Source organism: Alligator sinensis, unplaced genomic scaffold, assembly GCF_000455745.1.
Source record: "Alligator sinensis unplaced genomic scaffold, ASM45574v1 scaffold1295_1, whole genome shotgun sequence".
Taxonomy (NCBI): Eukaryota; Metazoa; Chordata; order Crocodylia; family Alligatoridae; genus Alligator; species Alligator sinensis.
This window is the reverse complement of record NW_005841880.1, coordinates 45,069-65,473: the sequence shown is the minus strand read 5'-3', so window position 1 is coordinate 65,473 and position 20,405 is coordinate 45,069. Positions and strand designations below refer to the sequence as shown.

General features: G+C 46.1%; 1 protein-coding gene across 4 annotated transcripts in view; it reads right to left on the bottom strand.

Annotated features, from left to right (window-relative positions):
• The window catches only part of GATAD2A (GATA zinc finger domain containing 2A), a 67,842-nt gene that overhangs the window by 25,911 nt on the left and 21,526 nt on the right, over positions 1-20,405 (bottom strand). For 2 of the 4 annotated variants that reach the window (XM_025196361.1, XM_025196357.1), the window contains exons 2-5: positions 17,951-18,028; positions 9,861-10,004; positions 7,252-7,613; positions 6,246-6,517 (exon numbers count right to left, since the gene is read on the bottom strand). In XM_025196361.1, coding sequence (XP_025052146.1) covers positions 6,246-6,517; positions 7,252-7,320 — 341 coding nt within the window. In that variant the 5' untranslated portion in view covers positions 7,321-7,613; positions 9,861-10,004; positions 17,951-18,028. The remainder of the gene's footprint in view (positions 1-6,245; positions 6,518-7,251; positions 7,614-9,860; positions 10,005-17,950; positions 18,029-20,405) is intronic. The other 2 variants (XM_025196360.1, XM_025196358.1) reach the window with 2 other exon arrangements.

The following is a 20,405-nucleotide window of genomic DNA, read 5'->3' as shown; positions in this document are numbered from 1 at the left end:
AAACCGCTCGCTGGAAGGGTTGCAGAGAAAAAAAAACAACTTTCTGTGATTAGACGAGTTGGCAAGACTCCACCGTTCTAGGGAAGCCTACAGCTTTCCCCACCCTCATCTTTCCTGGCAATTTTCACTTAAAACAAACAAGCAGTGGCTCAGGCCAGCCAGCCTGTATGTCACTTTGAAAGAACCGGAGCTGAAAAGCAGTGGGGATGGCCCATGGAAATTTAAATAATAAATAAGTTTGCTCCTAAGGAGATCAACTTCCGTAGAATCACACTGCATCAAAAGCAAGTAAACGTGACGGCTTAGCTGCTCTCCCATTTTTACTGGAGGAAGAACAGTGTTAGCCCGAAACAGCCAAGCCCTATAGCCTTTAATGCACCTATAACGGTAGGGGTCGTGGGATTCTTCTTCAGATGGAGGGGAATACATGGACCCAACTAAGATTAAGCCACTAGAGTGGAGTTGGAAGGAAAATCGACATTCAGGCATATTTAAAAGGAGAGGGAAATATGAAAAAGGGAGAGGATGACAGCAATTTCTCTACGGCATCGTTGCCTTTATTGGCCATAACGCATGGCCCAGGAGCTGGAACGCAGAGCCAGGACCCAAGGCTGCACCCTGGTCTACCACCAAGAGCATCACCTGCAAAAGCGGCCACCTTTGTTCTCCCAACTCAAAATAACTCCACTGAAAGCCTCGCTTAGAAACAAGACAGCTTAACATCTTCACCGGGTTTCGTTTCAAACCAGGCCACCTGCTGCCCCTCCAAAAAACGGAGCTAAAAGGTGTTAAGATGCATCTCCGTTGGTGTTAAGTGAAGCTAACGGCAGAGCTAGGCCAGTTCAGCTGAAAGAGAAAGGTATTCCTCCTCTGCTTGCCTCGGACTGCGTAGCGAGAGGCTGAGCAGCGAATATTCAACAACATCCCCGAGAGCTGGGTACGTGCTGGAGGAGCGATGTGTAAACGGCTCATTGCCCGCACACCCCAAAGCACTCTCTCGAGCTTTATTTCAGACTCTCCCCAGTACATACGGTCAGACTGACAAGCCACGGTCCTTGGTCCTGGGTGTACAAACTGCATCCGAGCATCTCTCATAGCAGCACACTTCTCTTTATTTTGGATTAACAGAATTTATACCATCCCCGTGAGACCTGAGCACATTACTATGAAGATCTGATCCTATGTGAGCAGGATGGCGTGCAGCGCGACACGAATTCTTGCACCTGCCAGCACAGCCACGGGAATCAGACTTGCTGTATCAGAGTCCATGCTAGCTAGCAAGGGGATCCTCGTGGAAGAAGTCACTCTGTGGCTGCTCCGAGCAGGAGCAAAACGAGCCGTTAATGGTCTAGCAACTAAATGGCAGCTCACACGTGCTAGCTGACAACAGGCTACATGCATGTCACGGGCTTGCCAGGGAGATACCCATAAAGGCAGGGTCATCGGCGGGGATCCTGGTTTTGTCCGAATTAAAAAAAAACAAAATTCTCTGCTTTAACACCCCCCACATCCACATTTTCCTGTTATTAAACAAAACACTGTATCAATTCAAATCATATGTAGTGGTGTTTTGTTTTAATCACAGAAAAATGTGGGTTTTGGGGGTTTTTTTTAAAGCAGAGGATTTTGGATTTTTTTTTTTAAATCAGAAAAGGCCAGGATCCCTAGTTCACTTCTAGGATCCCTAGTACATCTTCACTATGCCATGAGCTAGGCTGTTACTTCAAATGCCGCTAACGCTGTGCACAGCCCCTGTCAACTTGAATTCAGGGGCTCCGGCTTCGAGAAAGGCTGGGACCTGCCCGCTTTGTGACTTTTTGCCAGCATCCTCACTGCAGAGTGCTGCTGGTTCACAAAGACCCTACCCAAAACTTCCCCTTTGGAAAATACAAAATGCATTACTGATTGAGATGAGCCCTCCAGGGTCTCAGCCTGCACCACAGGTGGTCCCGGACACCCCAAGACATGTGCAAGTGTCGAGAACACAGCAGTGTGGGTACAGTACTGGTTTGGCAGTGCTCACACCTGGGCACCACTGACCCGGGGTCATTGCACGCTGAAGACGGGCACCAGATATGCACAGAGGCTATCACCTGGTTATCTCTGCTACTCCAGCTTCGTGGAGGAACGCTGCCCAGAGCTGGACCCCCGCGGTACAGGACATGATTCAGTCCTTGTAAAAACTGCATGTTCGGAGGTAGGCAGAGAAGTCCTTGCAGTCACATACCATCTATTTGAGTCCATGGTGTTATTATTCCTGGGTATAATAAAAAGGCCACTGACAACTTCAAGCTATATTTTACGAAGAGGTTTTACCGTTTCCCCGTGGCGGTTTATTAAGGTCTTTCCCAGCAAAGGAGAGAAAAGGGGACCCGGGAACATGACATACTACCAAACTGCTACAGGATGATGAGCCAGGAAGTTTAAAAGGGCCTGACAAGTTTAAGCTGACTTAAAAATGCCATCGAGCAAAAAGGCAGCGGATCAGGAGACAGAATACTCTTTGGCTAACTTCTTTCAGCTCTCGTGCCCTTTGCTGGTATTTTTAAACTCTGCAGAGAAGCGCAGTTTCCAAGGTGGTGATATCAGAGCAGTGTCAGTACCACAGTGCTGTAGAGTTGATGTTTGATAATCCAGAAGACGCTGCATTTCAGCAGGGCCTTTGCAGGTCTCCAACCCCGCAAGGGGAAGAGGGAGGTGGGGGTTTACACTTCTTAAGCGGAGCAGCTCCCTTACTGATTTTGCTTGAAAGCTACTGCAAGAAAATACTGAAAGAAATCAGAGAAAAGTCCGGTGATCGCAGCTAGGTAGAAGCTGTTCTTAATTACCGTGCTATCAACTGCTTCATTCATCTCTGTTTAAAAAGGAGCTGAATTGAGCCAAACCCTGTCAAGCGATTCCCCGTCTGTCAATGCTTATTTCTCCAATATCATTTGTAAAACGATTGTCACATTTCTGCATCATTTAGAGCACGGGCACAAGCCACTTTCTGTCCCTTTTTACTCTCCTTGGTAGATCTGGCCTAATCGTCCACTTCTCAACACGAGCTACGCTGCTGCAAACACACACAGGAGCAAGGCGCTGGTTTGGCCTTGTACGATCTCTCGTCACAAACTTTTTACCACCACAGACTCTCTTCTGTTGAGCTCGTTCTGTGATGCCAGAAGGAAACCAGATACTATTTTTAACTTCCTTTTTTTTTTTCTCTAGATCTTGAGATTAGAAGTCAGAAACACTTCCAATATTTTTATTTTCTTTTCCTTTCTTTAAACCCAAAGGTGTCTTCAGGTTCAGATTTCAATTTTTTTTAAAAACTCGATTCATAAAGAATGAATGGATAATCAGTGAGAGATCAGGTAAAGCTTCAGTGATCGACTGATAACTTTCCCAACGGGGAAAAAAGTCAGTCTTCATTAACACAAGTTTTAAAATACTAAGTTGAGACTAACCCAAGCGAGAAGGTTGTTTTAGATCGGAAATCACTCAGAAATTCTTCTATTTCGTTTTTGAAACAAATCAACTGTTTCAAAGATGCAGGTCTTACATCAACTGTGTTCTGGGCTCATAAATATCAGAAGTCTGGAAACGCGAGACCCGAACTCAGAGGCCCAGCCTGATACTTTAAGGTCTCAATGCCACCTACAAAAATGACACTTGGATTTTGACATAGCCAAGGGATGACATCTGTCCTATGGTCCCATGCATCTCATCACCTATTGCCTCTGCCAAGATGTACAGGATCCGTATACCTAAGCAGGCTGCTCACGACCATCCGAGTGCCCAAACACTTGATCACATATTGAAAGCAAAGAGCTATCATCAGCTTGGAGCAGAGAGGGGAAGCCTGGGGATGCAGTTACCTTCCACAGAACCATTTACATTCCTCTTCCACAGGCAGGGCTCCCCTTTTGAGCCATGATCATAACAGATACAACTGTGAAATGTCACTTGTATCTCCAACTGGAAACCAAAGGCCTGATCCAGAGCCGGGCGAAGAACAGATTTCATTAGGTTTCAGATCCAGATACTACAGACTGCAACCTCCTTACACAGGCAAACTTTCTTCCACACCCACAAAGAAATCAGAATGATTACATTCAGAAGCAGAGCTATTACACAGTGTGCACGGGGTGGAGCATGCCTCAATTTTTTTTTTACATGGTAGTATTTGCTGTGGAGGCTCTTTAAAAAAAATCAACCGTGAATGCCCCTGTTCAAAGTCTGGCTTATACTAGTCTCATAGTGCAAGAGGCGGGCAGACGCCCTTGGACAAGAACCGGAAGCTGTTCTTGTGAGGTCAGAGCTGGCTCAGGGCAGGTGAAGCACCCCAAAATTTAATGCTTTCAAAAACGACTTTGTTAGATTGCTAAGACTCCCCCTTTAAGCCTAGCTTGCCCAGGTGCACACATGAAATCCACTGCAAAGCTGGGAGCCGAACACACATATGATCTTCTCTCCCACGGAGAAAACGTTTCAAGTAGTTGCACTAGTTAGCAAGCTGGGATAATGTTAGAAGGCATCGCTGCCTTCTAAAAACGGCATCTTTTTTTTAATCATCTGGCTCCTTTTCCTCATTCTCTGAGAAACGAGCAAAATTCTTTTGCATGGGAGTTATCCATCTACTCCCTCTTCCTACATCAATATTGTACTCGTATCTGATAAAAGTTGTCTTCCTCACCAATCATACTGAAAGATCACCTTGAGCAACCTTGGGAGATGCCCCGGTTGCCAGTGAGTTTACAGAGGAAAGAATATGGTCCAACGAATTCACACTAAGTCCAAGTTGTTGCAAGCAATTTGTTCTGGATGTACTGAAGTGATATAATGTATCACCGGACAGAAGAAAAAATTTAAAAAAGCAGTAAAACTACTTATTGAAAAAGCAGGGGCAGTGCATAGGAGTAGGTGGATAACTCAAACTCATTACAGTTCTACAGTGAGGGCAGAGTAATTTTATTCCCCTCTACAGTTTTCTTTCTTGCTTTTTAAATACATACAAATTTGCATACGCAACAGGAACTTCTAGTTTCTGTCCTGACAAGTGAAGCAGTAGTAAATCTGAACTGCTACAAAACATCTTTTATTCAAGGATCTTGGCACTTTATACTCTTAAGACATTCTGGGAATATTTAGCCCATTTTGCAAATGGACAAATCATCTGTGCTTTGGTGCACTAGTTCCCTGGTATCAGTGGCAGAGCCAGGAATAACAGTTTACACTTATGGAGTCCTGACTTCCTTTACTAGGCACCAAACACCACACCACATTGCATCCCAAAGTATGTCCATCCAGGTCTTTTCTTTGACAAGAAAAAAAGTGAACTTTCAGGATCACCACCTGTAATCCCGGTACCTGACCAGGCTGCGGGACAGGCAATACGCAGAAGAAACTTGAAAAATCTGTAACCCAATTTTTGGGGGATGATTTTGAGAGCGCTGTTTCCATGTGCCGGGGTGTCTCCGTACTACATGTGGTTTGTATTTTTTTTAAAAAACAACCCTGATTAGTAAACCAACAGCAATTTTGTTCCCAAAATGGCTGGTCACTTTGGATGTTTCCATTTTTAGGGAGTCAAACTTACTCCAAAAAACACCCCCCTCTTGGCCCCCCCGAAAAGAGAACAGCAGGCACTTGCCTCCTTAAAACCCCCCCAAACAAAACCATACCCTTTGAAGGTGTTAGATTGGGCATCAAAAATGGAGGCACCTTAAACCATCAGCCCCTTTATAATAGGCTTTTCCCCCAACTTCTCTGAAGTCCCAGCAGTATGTGCACAAGGGCTAAGGTGCACCAAAACCACTTTCTCACGTACGGTCACAAGGACAGTTTAGCCCCTTCCTACGTCATTCATGCTTATGGGGTGCGAAGAGGCCTTACCATATGCGAGTGACCTCAAGTGAGCAGCGCAGTACATACCCCATCTACATTCATGCCTTTACTCTCCACCATATCTCCTCATTTAAATGGGTTCATTTCCCACGGAAGCTGTTATGAAGATGAAGCTGGGGAAAAATAAAGCAGCAGCTACTTTGAGACTATGCAGCACCGGCGGCTGGATCTGAGGAGGAATCCTGAAGCTACAACACCGCACCTCCTTCAGCGGTTTGCATGTGTATTTACAGCTTGCAGCCATCCCACAGAGAAGCTTGGAGGTCTTTCCAAGTGTCTGCTCACCGAGCTTTTCAATTTTGGTATGCGCATAACTCGAATAGTGAAGTGTGCTGGCAGCACCTGGTTACACTCACCTTTTTGAGGTACTCATGTCCACAGGCTCATCTCCCGTCTGCACCTCAACTTTAATGGTTGCTTTTACCTCCCCTCCTTTCAATAATCCTTGCACTTTTCCAGATCCAGGATCTGTCTTTATTTTCATGTCACCTTCAGTCTTTATATCTGCTCCCAACAGTCCTTTCTCCATTTTTATTTTTTTACTATCCACGTCATTTTGTGTTACTTCTCGTTCTAGCGCTCGCTTCTGACTTCGTGTCCTGCATGCTTCCTCTGTCATTGTGAGACTCTGGAAAAAAGGAGAGAGAAAAGTCAGTCAAATGCATTTTAATGGACAGGGGAGCAATTAAAACAAAATCCAACCACCTTAATTTCAAAATAGGACAAAGTTGGGTGTTGTTGCAAATGAAGAGATCCTGAGAGGGTGCAATAAAGTGCTGCCAGTTTGCTCGCTGGCTCGCCCTATTGTAAGAGAACTTCAGACCCAGGTCTTACGGAGTTACGCAGCATTACTGTAGTTGCACTTTTTAGTTTAAAGCAACTACAGCTGGAAGAAGCATGCCATAAAATGTCCGGCAGGATACCCAGGACTGTACAGACTCACAGCCGCAACAAAAGTTTGGGTGCTTCCCAAGAAAGTGGAACGCGTTTGCCTCACGTGCAAATAAAAAATAATTATATATTAAAAAAATCATCATCATCTGGACTAGACCTTTCTGGGATTTTCTCAGCACCTGTATCTGATTGCAAGTCTCAGAAACCTGATGGTATGGGGGAAAAAGGACTACCACACCCTGAGTGAAGAGTGTCTTCCATATTTCCTGATACTCTGCCACTAGAGATCAAGACACTGCCATTATAATATTGAAGTTGATAGTTTCTTCCCTCCTAATGAATGAGCCAGGCTTTTCCACTCGCTGCACAGGAAGTGCTTAACTCCTGCGGGATCGCACTTAACTCGTTGTGTGCCAAAGTCCCAGAAACTTTTGCTTTTCGGGTGAGCTTTGGCATTTCAGCCTGTACCTGCAGACACATATCTGATCCAAACAGCTGAGTCAGGGTTTGATCCCATGACATCACTGGGCTCCACATGACCCTTCCCAGGATTCAGTCGGAGAGACAAAGCACTTTCTCGAAAACCAGTCTGAACCGGTTCCAGACAACAAGCTGAAGTGTTGTTAACCCTCGCCGAGACACGACAGCAGCCGCAGGAGCAGGAGCAGCAGCAGTGGCTGTCGGTGAGGCGGCTGCTGGCATTCCAGAGCATGAGTCCGGGAGAGCATCCCTGCTCTTAAAGGGACCGCGCTGCACTTGCACACGCCGCACGCGCCCGGGACGCTGCTCGTGCGCTCCCCCGACACCCCTGTCACTTCGGGAAAAGTTGTCTTAAAAAAAGGGGGAGAAAAAAAAAAAAAGATTTTTTTTTTTTTTTTTTTTTAACATTGAATTCAGAGGCAGGCCAAAAATGAGCACAAATAGGAGTTGAACTTAAGTTTCAAACAGCTTTCTTGATAGGTTTGTGGACGTGTGTATGGGGGGGGAAGGGGGGGGGAAAGCGCATTGGACCCATAATGCATCGCCGGCTCAGCTTTGCAGACTTGATAGGAACAGGAGCTGCAATCGCAGGCGAACCTGCAAGTTTTTCTGTGCAAAAGTTGGCACAGAAGTTCTTTGGCGTGCAATTGTTTAGAAAAATAATTAAGATAGTCGGGGGGGAAACGTGGATCTTTGGCATGCAATTGTTTAGAAAAAATACAAAATAGTTGGGGGAAACGTGGATCTTTGGCGTGCAATTGTTTAGAAAAAATTTAAGATAGTTGGGGGAAATGTGGTTCTTTGGCGTGCAATTGTTTAGAAAAAAAGGTAAAATAATTGGAAAAATGTGGTTCTTTGGCATGCAATTGTTTAGAAAAAATCTAAGGTAGGTGGAAAAAAAGTGGTGTCTGCAATTGTGGCGTGGCAGGTGGGGAGGCCAGGTTTAAGCGTTCAAATCCATGGGGGGTGGAAAAGTGCTTTTATAAAGGAGAACAGGCTGGGTTAATTTTGGTGCTCGTGGAAGTGAGGGACTAACAGCACTGTCCAGGCAGCAAGCCAGGGGCTGTTGAGATTTTCTACATAGTTTAGCCAATACACCTCAGTCCTGACATGCAGCAGCCCCTGCTATTCCAGCCATGGGCCTCACCACGCTGCAGCTCGTACCTACGGCACCCCTACCCCACTCATCGCAACGCCTCCACGCGCTGCTCAGACGATAACAGGACACGATTTAGTGACGGGCAAACAGACTCAGTATTACCCAACCCCTTGGTGACCCATTTGAACCACCGCCTTTAAAGGTCTAGTCAACGACCCACTGAATCAGCCTCTTTACAGATTTTCCTTCCCCAGGATTAAAAATAATACATGCCAGCTTTCTTGGTGGGTGCTTTATTATTATTATTACTATTATTATTATTATATCATCATGATTAGGCAATTCTATAGTTTTTTATGCGGTTGCATATAAAGACTGCCCACCCCACAGCAAAGGGAATATGACCTCCATTAAAACTCTCCCGCTCAGTGGTTTCCCAACCCCTAGACGGATTCCCTTGGAAAATACCAGCTTTTATTTTTCTGCAGTCAAAGAAAAAAAGAGCATGAAAACTAATACAGCAGTTTTCCCGTTGCAAAGCCCTCCGAAAGACCACAGCTGTGGATCTCTCTCTCAAAAATCCCTGTTGCACCATGTGCCCGCTGCCTACCTCCCCCCACGCCATGCACACCCCCTACCTTCCAGCTGCACCGTGTGCCCAGGCTCCCCTTTGCCCCCGGCCATGCCCCTGGGGTGGGGGCAGGCAGAGCGAAGCTCAGGCTAAGGAATGGAGGAGGGGGGGCATGGCCTGGGGGGCCAAAGGGGAGCCTGGGCACACGGTGTAGCTTGGGGGGGCGTACATGCAGGCTGTACTCAGCTAACATCCCAAGCGGTCCCATATTCCAGCCCGGCATGACTGCTTTCCCACCCCTTCCTCGGCCCCACACAGACCACACGGATGGTTTTCCAGGGGTCTCCCGTGACCAGCGGGGTCTAGCTAGATGACAGCGATGGAATTCAACATCTGTAGCTACAATACGTCTACGTTAAAAAGCAGGTCCTAGGGTTTCCTCTCCCACATCATCGGCAGACTCACTCTCCTACATGACCTCCAAGCGTTCGGTACCATATGGGCAGAGGTCAGGGTGGAAATGCCTTGGTCTGAACAGTAACTCCCAGAGCCACGAGTGCGAGCCAGCCCTGCAGCAGGTTAGAGCAAGGGTTGGGTTCAAAAGCTACTAAGGGGCCACTGAAGGTTTTAAGTAGAAAACAGCATAATGACCTGCCAGACACTGGGATGCAGACTTACAGCTCACGTATACATGACATGCACAAATCTGCACAGAGCAATGCAATGGTCCTTGAACTGAACAAAAAAAACCCAACCCACCAAAAACCCTCTTTTGGTTCATTTTCTGTACTAGCCTGTCAAAGACCAGGGTGCTTTTTTGCTCTTTTGGAAAAAGTGGCAATAGAAGTGCTCCAAAAACCAAACAAAAAGTTCCCCCCCCATCCCCACCCCCGCAAAAAAAAAAAAGCAAAACAGAAAAAGACAAACCTGGTTTGATTCAGCCAGTGTCTTTTCCCACAGGGCTGCGTATGACAAACTCCTATCCCACACTGCCCAGAACGCCTCCCATTTGCAAAGATGACAAAGGGATGGGAGATGCTGGAACAATTATCTGTTTGCTTTCCTTTGCCACTGTAGGGGAAAGTTACAGAACAGAAAAAAGCTGGTAAGTTCCAGTTAAAGATTTGGGAAATTCATTCTTTTGGGCCAATTTTTCCAGATGTGCAGTCCAGCCCAGAACGGCCAGATTCCTGGTAACAGGTCTGCAATGATCTCCAAATAGATTAAGTCCTGCAAAATGTGAACTAAAAACCAAAACTACACGACACCCCCAAACAAAGCAACAACACGACATGCAGCGGCAGAGCGCCCAGTAAAGGTATGCCATGATCACACCATTGAATACCTGGGTCTGCAGTCGGGAGACTTGGCCAGAGCTCACCTCCAGCAACTACGCTTCCCAGGTGACAGGCAAAACCCACCCTAGTGACAAGCCCATTTCAAATGGAGGATTTCAGATTTACACTACCTGAAAACAGGCGTCACACCCCCACACCCCAAAACCTTAAAGCTGCTAGGCAGCAACTCATGCTGCTTTTGCATGCTATACAATTGTCAGACAAGGTTGTCTCTTATCAGACCAACTAAATAGCTGGAAAAAATTGTTCTTTGGATACAAACACCCTTCTTCAGGCAGCAGGATCCCAAATGTAGACTCTCCCTCTGCCTGAAGAAGGGTGTTTGTGCCCAGAAGCTTGCAAAGAACAATTGTTCCAAGTATTTAGTTGGTCTAATAAAAGATATTGCACCTACCCAAAGAACCATGTCTGCCTAGGTCTTGAGACCAACACGGCTACACCCAGCACCCCTGAGCCGCGGGTGTTATAGCATTTTCACTGCTAGTTTAGCGAGTTGTAAATGAGGAGTGTGGGATCAACACAGTGCCCAACGCTGGGAGAGGACAGGGATGGAAAGACACTTTCTGAAGCATCAAAGGATTCCTTGGGCCAGATGCTCTTGGAAAAACCTATTCAAAAAGCGAAGTAACCAGTCCACGCAAGGAGTTGGGCCAAAGCAGCAGCTGGATGTACATGTTAGGAGTATGCTTAAACCAAAAGGGTGAGGAAGGGATAACAACTGGGGCTGAAGATGGAAGAGGAGGCTATTTGCAGGTTGTCACAAAAAGTCAAAGCAGAAATCCGTCTCTCCTGCCACAAAGCGCGGATCCTTTTGGAAACACGCTGTCCTGTCGACCGCCCGTCTACACTCATGATCCCACAGACCATGTCCTCTCCCACTCGGGAGTCAGAACATCTCCGTAGCAAGCAGAGCAACTGCTTCATGGTAACGAATAAGGAAAGTACTTAGTGTGTTTTTAGCTGTCTTTTAGTGCACTTTAGCAGCTAGAAATAAGGAGCGGACAGCGATATGGGAGCAGGCAACGACCCGCTGACCACCAGAAAGCACTCGGCAGCTCTTCCAAGACTTACTGGCTACAGCTGGGGAACAGCCGAGCTAACCCTGTGCAACTCTGCTTGTAATCAAACTTTAAACGATGATTTTGCAAAGGTCAGAAAAAAAGTCCGCGCACGTCCACTGAAGCCGAGGGCATACAGGGAGCAAAACAAGGGCCAAGAGTGACTGACGCTTCCCCTGGCTACCTTACCTTGAACGTCTGAATTCATACTTTAGCACTGGGGATTTCAGGTAGGGTCTAACAAGGATCTCTTCTGTATAATCCCAGCACAAAAGTGGTGGTGCCAATAGCTAGAATATGCCGAACATCCCAAATATTGGGAGACTCCCACTACGAACAAATACAAGGAAAGATGTATGCAAGGAAGGTCGGGATCCAGCTAACGGCATTGAAGCAATCTGGCAGTTCACAGGGAACATTTATTTGTGCTCAGGACAAAGTATTTTCTCCAGTTGCAGATTGGGAAGTATTTCAGAAATCATGATTCAGAAAGGTTCACATTTAAGATCAGGAAGAGTCTGGCATACGTCCTCTCCCTCCCCTCTTGTACCACTGATTCAGGGACACTTTTAAGCCCATGAAAAATTATATTTAGGGGTCCAGAATAATAAGCCCAAGGCTAAAATTTATATGGTCAAATTCTGATCATATGATGAAGCGCACCGACAAACCAGAAGCAATCCTAGCTTTCTGTTTTCATTTATTAGAGAGAAGCCTGGTAATGTAATATTTATAGCTGAGGACGAGCTTCTTTACAAGCCCTCCTTTCCAGACGTATGCAACCTAAAGAGTCTTTCTGGAGCCAAAATGCATTGTCCTGTCAACCCAAAAATAAAACTCTGGATCTTCACTGTTAAGAGCTCCTTCAGTTGATCCTGTAACATCAGCCTGGAGGATGAAGGCGACTGGGGGGGAGCTTAAAAGGCTCAGAAGCCTTGCTGAAATGACTCGTTTTCACTTTGGTTTAACTTTCCCCTAGATTTAGCCTCAAAGACCAAAGTTTTGATACGACAGAAGAGGTGTTTACTGTAGGAACCATCACTGAATCCAACGTGGATCTATAACATAATCATCCTTAAAATGTTCACAGATGCAATATAGTTTTAAGCCTGCGTTTAATACCATTCAAACCCTTTTCATTGTGAGCCACGTTTGCAAGAGCTGGAGTAACCTGTTCTCAGTGGAGAGCAATGCGTTTGAGATCCCATTATTTGAGTGGGGAGAAAAAGGATCCACGTGTTTCTGATGCTATTAAGGGGGGGGATTTTTCTGTTTGGGCAGAGGATATTAAGAAAGCTAGTTAAGGAAGATGGTGCAGAAAAACAAAATTGAGATCATCACTGATACCAGTGTACACCCACAGCATACAACAGGACCAGGTTCAGAAAAATAGGAAGTTAGTTTTCAACCTGCAGAGGCCTGGGAAAGCATTACCCTTTGCCTGACAAGGAAGTATGAAAAAAACCGAAACCTACAGCGCGTTGCCTACCTTGCCCTTTGAGCACTGCCGTTTCCCCGAAGTGACCCGGGCGTCTATCAGCGCACAGGAGCAAGAAGGCAAGACTAAAAGGAGCAGAGAGGGAAGGACGCCGAAGGAAGTCAGGTTCACAATAGATGCCTTGAGAACAGCTTGCGAAGTTGCAACGACATACTGTTTTTAGAAGTATTTATCTGAATACGCCGCTGCTTTACTTCACTCCCGCGTGCCAGTAAAATGGCTAGACAAGCGAGCTGCTCAATGAAATCTCTCAGAGGATTTGAAATTGTGCATATATCATAATCATTGTGTACCAACATGACACCAGCGACTGATGATTTGAACAGCGGGTCAGAAGTGTAGATAACACACACGCCCATGATCTAAAACCCGCTGGCATTTTTAAGGATCTCTTTGTGCTGTTGCAGGTGCGACGCCTTCCAGCCTTTTCTCCAGCCCTCACCTAGTGCAGGGGCCAGCCTTGCCCCTCTGGACTCCTGCAGCCAGAGGCACATCTCGGAGACGCCTAACGATTCGCACATCCGCAAGCTGTACCACCATGTTAGCCATAGGAGAGGCTCTCCTGCCAATACGCAAGTGTTGCCTTCATAAAATGCCCCAACTTACCCAGGTGTGTAAAAGGGAAAACCAGTTCTCAGGGGGGAAAAATGATCAAACCTTAAGACAGCCAGATCCTGGCAATGCGGACTCTACAGCTTCTCAAATGAGAACAACGTCCTGATCGGGATCTGAAGGAGGCCGGGCTGGTTTTTAAAACATGCATATAGTACAAGCCAAGTCGAGTGGAATTTACTCCTTTTGACAGTCAACACAAGAAAGTTTCCCATCCGTGCACAGGCCCCATCCCTCGAGACGCTTCAGGGGGAAGCGGGAGAAAAGAAGCAAGGACAAGGTGTGCGCAGGTTTCCATTCCCAAATGCAAGCGTTCAAGGGTGACTACGTGGCCTTAGTGGTTCCTAAAAGGAAGTAGTCATCGATGAAAATGAATGAATGGACTTTGCATTTCGTCACAGACCCCAGACCCAAATCTGGCAAGACCCCGGACTCAAAGCCGGCAAGCTCGTCCTCTGGAGTGCATCCCACAAGACCAAAGTTTACCAAAGAGGGCAGCATCCTGACCCCCCCACACACACATTTCCTAGGGAAATCAGAACAGCAGCGAGGCAGACCACTATTTTTTTTTTTTAATTTCCAGGGAAAGTGAACAGCAATGTCAAAAAAAGAAAGAAAAGAAAAGAACCACATTAAGCTAATTTTCAGACATGGTAAAAAAAAGCAAAAAAAAAAAAGCCCAAAGCCAAATTGCTGGCCACAGGATGACTTGGCTTATTTTTTTAAATTTAAAATGCATTTAAGAACCATTTAAAAAAAAAAATCAGATTAGGATTTTTTTTTTAAATCTCTCAGTCCATCCTGGCCGGGAACAGCATCCTGGTCATTTATAGCATAGAAGCAGCAGTGTGTGGACGCAGCCAGGTAACTGAAAACCAGTCCTTATTTTATCAGCTCGGGAGCAAGGAAAAAAAGTAGTAGCTAAAGGCCAGCTGCTCAGCCCTATGCCATGAGGACCAGAACGGCCACCTCGAAAAACTCAAAACCCACAAAGAATTAAACATGTGAAGTTGTTCTTGCATGGGAGTGACAAAAGCCAAAGCACGGGGGAGCAGGCCATTTGCTCCTCTTCATTAAAATAAGAGCAATCCTAATACTACTAATAATCAATGCATGGTTAGTGGGGAAGAGCAAGCCTGAGTTGCCAGCAGCAGGCAGCTGAGTGTGAGGCATGCAGCGCACAAAGGGTTAAGCCCTGCCATTTTGGTGCCATTCACTGATATGTCCATTAAGGGTGTTACATAACAAAATGGCAGACCTTAACCCTTTGTGCCCCGTGCTCCCAGCATGCCTGAGCCCAGTGTGAGCACACCAGTCTGCTCAGGGAATTGCTGCACCTTTTGCACTAGGAATTGTGATAGCTTTCAGGGCAGGCTAAATGAGCTGGTTTAGGCTCATTAAAGTCCTTGCAAGTAAAAAAAACAAAACCAAACCCCCCAAATAAAACAACTCGGGAAGTTGCCATGCACATTCGATGCATTCAAAAAGGGAAGAGAAGAAAAGTTGCCACCAGTTTGGTAGCAAAGTAGGAAACCTGCAGGTAGCAATTCAGTTTCGAGAATGGCAGACAACACTGCAGCGACGCCGGCCCGGCGAATTAGCGGAAGGAAAGCGTGCTGCAGGGTTGCATGCTTTTTAGGGCAGAATTCAGACCAAAGCTTCGCGACAGTAACCTCGCTGCTAATCTTATTGCTTTATTTTTGGAGCAAGCATCTATGATAATCCAGCCATTCCATACCTTGCTTTTCTCTATTTTCAGAACTGGTTTTAGAGTTTCATCGGGGTGATTAGGCAACATGACGCAGACTGCTAATAAGCACTCACCGTGTACCCAGATATGAAGCAATTCAGCAGATGATTTAAACAAGTAAAACAAACCCCCAAACCCTCCCAAAAAACGATAAAAGTTCTCAGACACACTAAGTAGTATCTTCCCAAATCAAGATCAGAGCTTCAGCTGTATAATTTCTATCCACTAGTGGTAATGAAACTTATACCGTGAAACCCCTGAAGAATTCACAATACCACAACCCGCATTCCCATTCTGTTCTCCATATTGCACTGGCACGTCCTCCCCAAAACTGAAACAGTATATTGAAAACACAGCTTGGTTTCACGTCCGGGAGAAGCAGTTATACTCTACCGAGCATCTAGGTAAGGAATTACTGCTAACAGAAAACTAGATTTCTTCTGTTTTTTGCATCTTTATCAGACATAAAGCAATTTTTCTGCATTTTCCGCTAAACCATATGTTAACTTTAGGAAGTGCCTTGATATTCCACATATCCAGTTTTCAACTCGCATCATTAAGAGGCATTTCTCCAAGACGTTTTGAAGAGACATCCTATCAACACTCAACCAATTTTAAACACACACTCAAAAGGCTCTGGCACGCTCACACGAACTCCTTGGTTTGGGTCCGAATGAGCCGAGGGGTTTTCCTACGTTGAGACAGTGATTCATACTTATGATTTTCAGGTCATGGACTGTTTCTCTGTTTGGTAAAAGCACCTCGGACAAGCTCACCGCTCTATACACGATGCCGAGGAGAATGTTATATCTGTAGTTAAAAATCATACAGCACGGGAAGCTGGAAACAGGAGCGTGCAGAAAGCAACTTTATCAAAGAAGACCTCACCGCCAACCATCTAGCGGATATCGTCATGTTCAGCCAAATTGTGCAAGGGTGGGGATGCAGGGGATAAAAAGCAAAGGCACCAAAACTCAATCTGTGCTATAGCAGGTACTGTAAGAGAGAGATTACGTTGCCCAGTTTGTGTCAGTGGATTACCCTTTTCCTCTTTCACAAGCGGAAGCTGAGGAATTCCCTACAGGTATCTTTTAATGACCAAGGAGAACAAGTTGCAAACATGACGGTTTTCTGAACAGTTGGGTTTTTGCTTCTTTAAGAAATTACACTCAAAGTTTTGTGCTTTGAAAAGGTCCGTGTCAAAAAAAAAGAGTGTCAAATGTTTTCCTACAATTTTAAACTCACACTCCCCTATTGGAGAAGCACACTATCAAGAGAGCGCGTTATGGCCATCCATTCACTTTATGGGAGATCAAAGCAATTAGCATCTCAACAGACTCTTGCAGGAGTAGGCAAACATAGCACAAGTGCCAGGGCAAAAGTGGAGTCAAAGCATTAGTACAAAATCAACGTGCTAGCATGCTGTGGTTTAGACTATGAGAGTGTGGGAATTAACCTGTCGGTGCAGCAGATTTCTCTGCGTATGTGAATTCTGCCTGACCCAAGCACACAGCATTCGTAGCACCGAGGACTCTGTGGCAGGTAACATATTTCGGACTCATCGCAAGCCCACTATTTATTATAAAGTTTGTGTGTTTAAGACCTCGTAGGAGATGCACATGAAGACAGAAAGGAGAGGGCGTGCAGACACCCGGAAAAAGGGCTGCCTTCATGGGAGATTCCTCCAAGATTTGGGAGCTGGAGGCGGCAGGGGGAAATCACATCATGTGGATTGTTAGCTTGCTTGTACCATCACGTTGGCTTTAAAATTGTCTTTGGTACAAAGCTAAAGTCACTGGAACGATCTGTAATGCACCTGCAGTCAGGTGTGCGAACAAAATCCCTGAAACTTATTTTGTTAAGATGACAGGTCTCAGCCATCTTACACCTAGCAATAGCCTGAGTAGCTATGGTTTGCCCTGGTAACCGAGAGCCGAGGATTACATTCTCTAACAAAAACAGGCCCTGTTGCTAACTCCAACAGCATGAAGTAGTTCACAGGAAATCAAAGTCCCAGGTTTCATAACCAGAATCACCAACACCCTAGACATGGCAAAACCGGACTGGGGAACAAGCGTCAAATGGAAAAATCTTAAAGACAACGTTTCCATTTCAAACCCGAACTCCTGCACAAAGAAGAGTAATTGCTGAACAGGACTGTATAACCTCAAATAATTTAACATGAACTAAATAAAAGACGGGGAATGCCCCTAACGCATGGAGAATAACAAATCCAAATGTTTCAACGACCTGCTCAGAGCTACAGAGCCAAGTCACCGGCAGAGCTAAGAGCCCAGAAGTCCTACTGCGTCTTCTTTCATCCTAGATCAGTTATTCTGAGCAAAATGCATCAAGACTGGGGCGCGGAGGTTTTTGTGCTTGTTTTCCCGTTGCTCATGCTACTAGTACATGAATATGCCATGCAACTGCAGCAAGTTGTCCAAGTGGAAGAAGCAGAAACAGACAAATCACTGAAACTTCAGTTTGTCCAAAAGAGATATTCCTCTACCATGGAGAGGGGACAGCTAGAGAGATAGGATATCCATGTGGTCATGGCACTGGACTGGGAAGAGCCTGATCCAGCGCTTAGTTCTGCATCCCTTTGTCACCCGGGACAAGTCGCTTAAAACTTTGTGTGTCTAATGGGGAACCGAGACGCACAGAATTTAACACCCCTGTGAAGTGGACAATATTTGAGAGGTGCTTGGGGAAAACTCGCTGTACAATAAAAAACCTCCTACCTGTCAGAGAAGTTCATGGGGTCCAAAGGGAGTCTTCTCTGGCAGTCCTGGCTGGCAAGTATGACTGCAGTAAGGAACCTGGAAGGAAGAAGAAGTATTTTAGTGCATGCTGGATGAGGTGTACTGTAAATGGTTTTTTGAGGAGACCCCACCAGAAATATATGTTTTTCCCTTGAAAGGTATTATTTTCATTCCTGTAAGCCGATGAGAAAGTACGTAATGGGCGCATCTACACAAGACGCTACAAGTACAGCAGACCAATTCTACTGTGCATTAGCACGTCACCGTGAAAGCGGTGCTAATGCACTAGTGCGCAGCAGAATTAGTCCACTGCGCATTAATGTCACGTATGAGGCGTGCGCCGGCACGGATTACGGCGCGGTTAGTACCCATTATTACAGATACTAAACTTAATGTGCTGCAATCACAGCGCATTCATGCACATGTAGACATGCCCAGTGCTGGCTACTGCACGCTTGAAACAAAGGACCCAAAAACATGCTTATCGGCTTTTATCTTTCTGATTCTAAGTGGTGAAGTGTTAACCTCTCTGCATACAGCTAACTGCAAGCAATAAGAGATGGTCATAAAGTAGGTAGCGATTCCCAGATTCGGCCATCTCGATCCAAGCGTTACAGAACAGGGAAGCAAAATATCCAACCCGCTCCCACATTACAGTTTCTAAACGTGGAGAATTACACGTCTTGTTTTTTCGAGCGCAGAAGCAACATCGATACTATGCTCAGATCGATCTAGTAGTCAACGTTCTCATACAGAGTTGAACGCCACTTGATTTCTTGCCACGTCCTGCAGAAATGGCAGCGCGACGTTGGGTTAACAGTCCAGCGAGCAGCCCAAATGTTTTCGACAATTCTGCTCCATCCAAACACCTGTTGCACTTGGAAGCGGTCCTGGTTCCTGACCAGCCGTTTCCCCGAGGTGCAAGAGCCAGCGCATGAAAGACACACCAGCGACGACCAGCACAACGGGAGCCGTTGTGGAGACGTTCTGCAGCTGTGTCGCAATCCAGCCGCTCGCCTTCCCTTTGGCTAATCCAGCACAGCAATTCGGAGGGGGGTAAGGATGAGAAGATCGGCATTAGACCATAGGGGCTCCCTTTTTTCAAGGAGTCTCGTTTTGTCTTCAGAAAGGGCCCACAGCACATCCCTCCGACCACCGGCACGGGCACCGCAAAAAAGACAATAAATGATTTCAAGGTTTCCAGCTGCTTTCAGCTTTTCTTGTAGCCAATGAGCCAGTGGACACACAGCACCAGTGTTTTAATAGCCAAGACAAGCAAGAAGGAGGCAGCTAGCACAGCAATACTTGCCCAGTGGGCTCCCAAGCACTTGAGCCCACTGAGGCCTGTGACACGAAAGTGGCTGCAAATGACACAAGAGTCCCTTGGCAGACAGAGTCCGTTGGGTCGATGTGATATCTTTTATTAGACCAACTCAATAGTTGGAAAAAATTGTTCTTTGCACGCTTTCAGGCACAAGCGCCCTTCTTCAGGCATAGGGAGACTGCTGGTGTCGCACTGTCCACGGCAGAAAAGAAGCTAATTTTCTGTCCCATAACAAGAGCTCCTTAGATTTTAAGGAATTTCTTGATGACAAAACAAAAGGGAAGGGAGCCTGGACTTAACCGCACAGCTTTCCGTGGCTTGATGAGCCTGAAGGACAGGCTCTCTCTCTCGGCTCTCCCCGCCACGGTTCACGCAACTGCAAGACCGGAAGCAAAATTTGCTAACGTAATCTTGCACGGCTCACCTGACTTCACATCCGAAAACAGATGCAGGTTATCTGCGACTAGTCACGTTGGGCACCATGGCCAGCTCGCCGGGGGAGTTTCCACTGTATCGCATACAAACCAGACCGGAGGGGGCGGGGGGACGACTTCTTACAGACGCTTCCTCATCTCGGAGAAAAGATAAAATGCTAGCTCATGCTCCTTTCGACGGGCTCGTGTTTCCAGAACAGTAGCAGGCCTGACGTTAATGCGTTCCCTACTAACTTAAGTGGAGCCTGCTAATGGGAAGGCAATACCGGTCAGTCAATCAGGAGCGAGCGAGCGAGCGGGGAGATATGCAAGATGGGAAGGGTCAAAGACGACACTAGCATCTTGTATTGCACTCCTCCCCACTCCAAACTACCGTTTAAAAAAGAATTAGCCATGTAAAACCAGCAAAAAATGAATGTTTTCTCCCAAGACCTTAACTATGAAGGCTGTCACGGGATCCCCCCAATCCAACGCAAACATCCCCTACCAAGTTCTATAAAGGCAATTCCTTCCAGAATCCGCCTGGCCCTATCTGAATGCAGCTGCAGTAGTCTTTTTTTAGAAATATATATAGCATCCTTCATATAGTACGAGTCCGTCATCTAATAAAAGAAAAGGACACTTTATAAAGCATAACAAACCGATACCCACTTTTCAGTTGGGGGGGGGGGGGGGG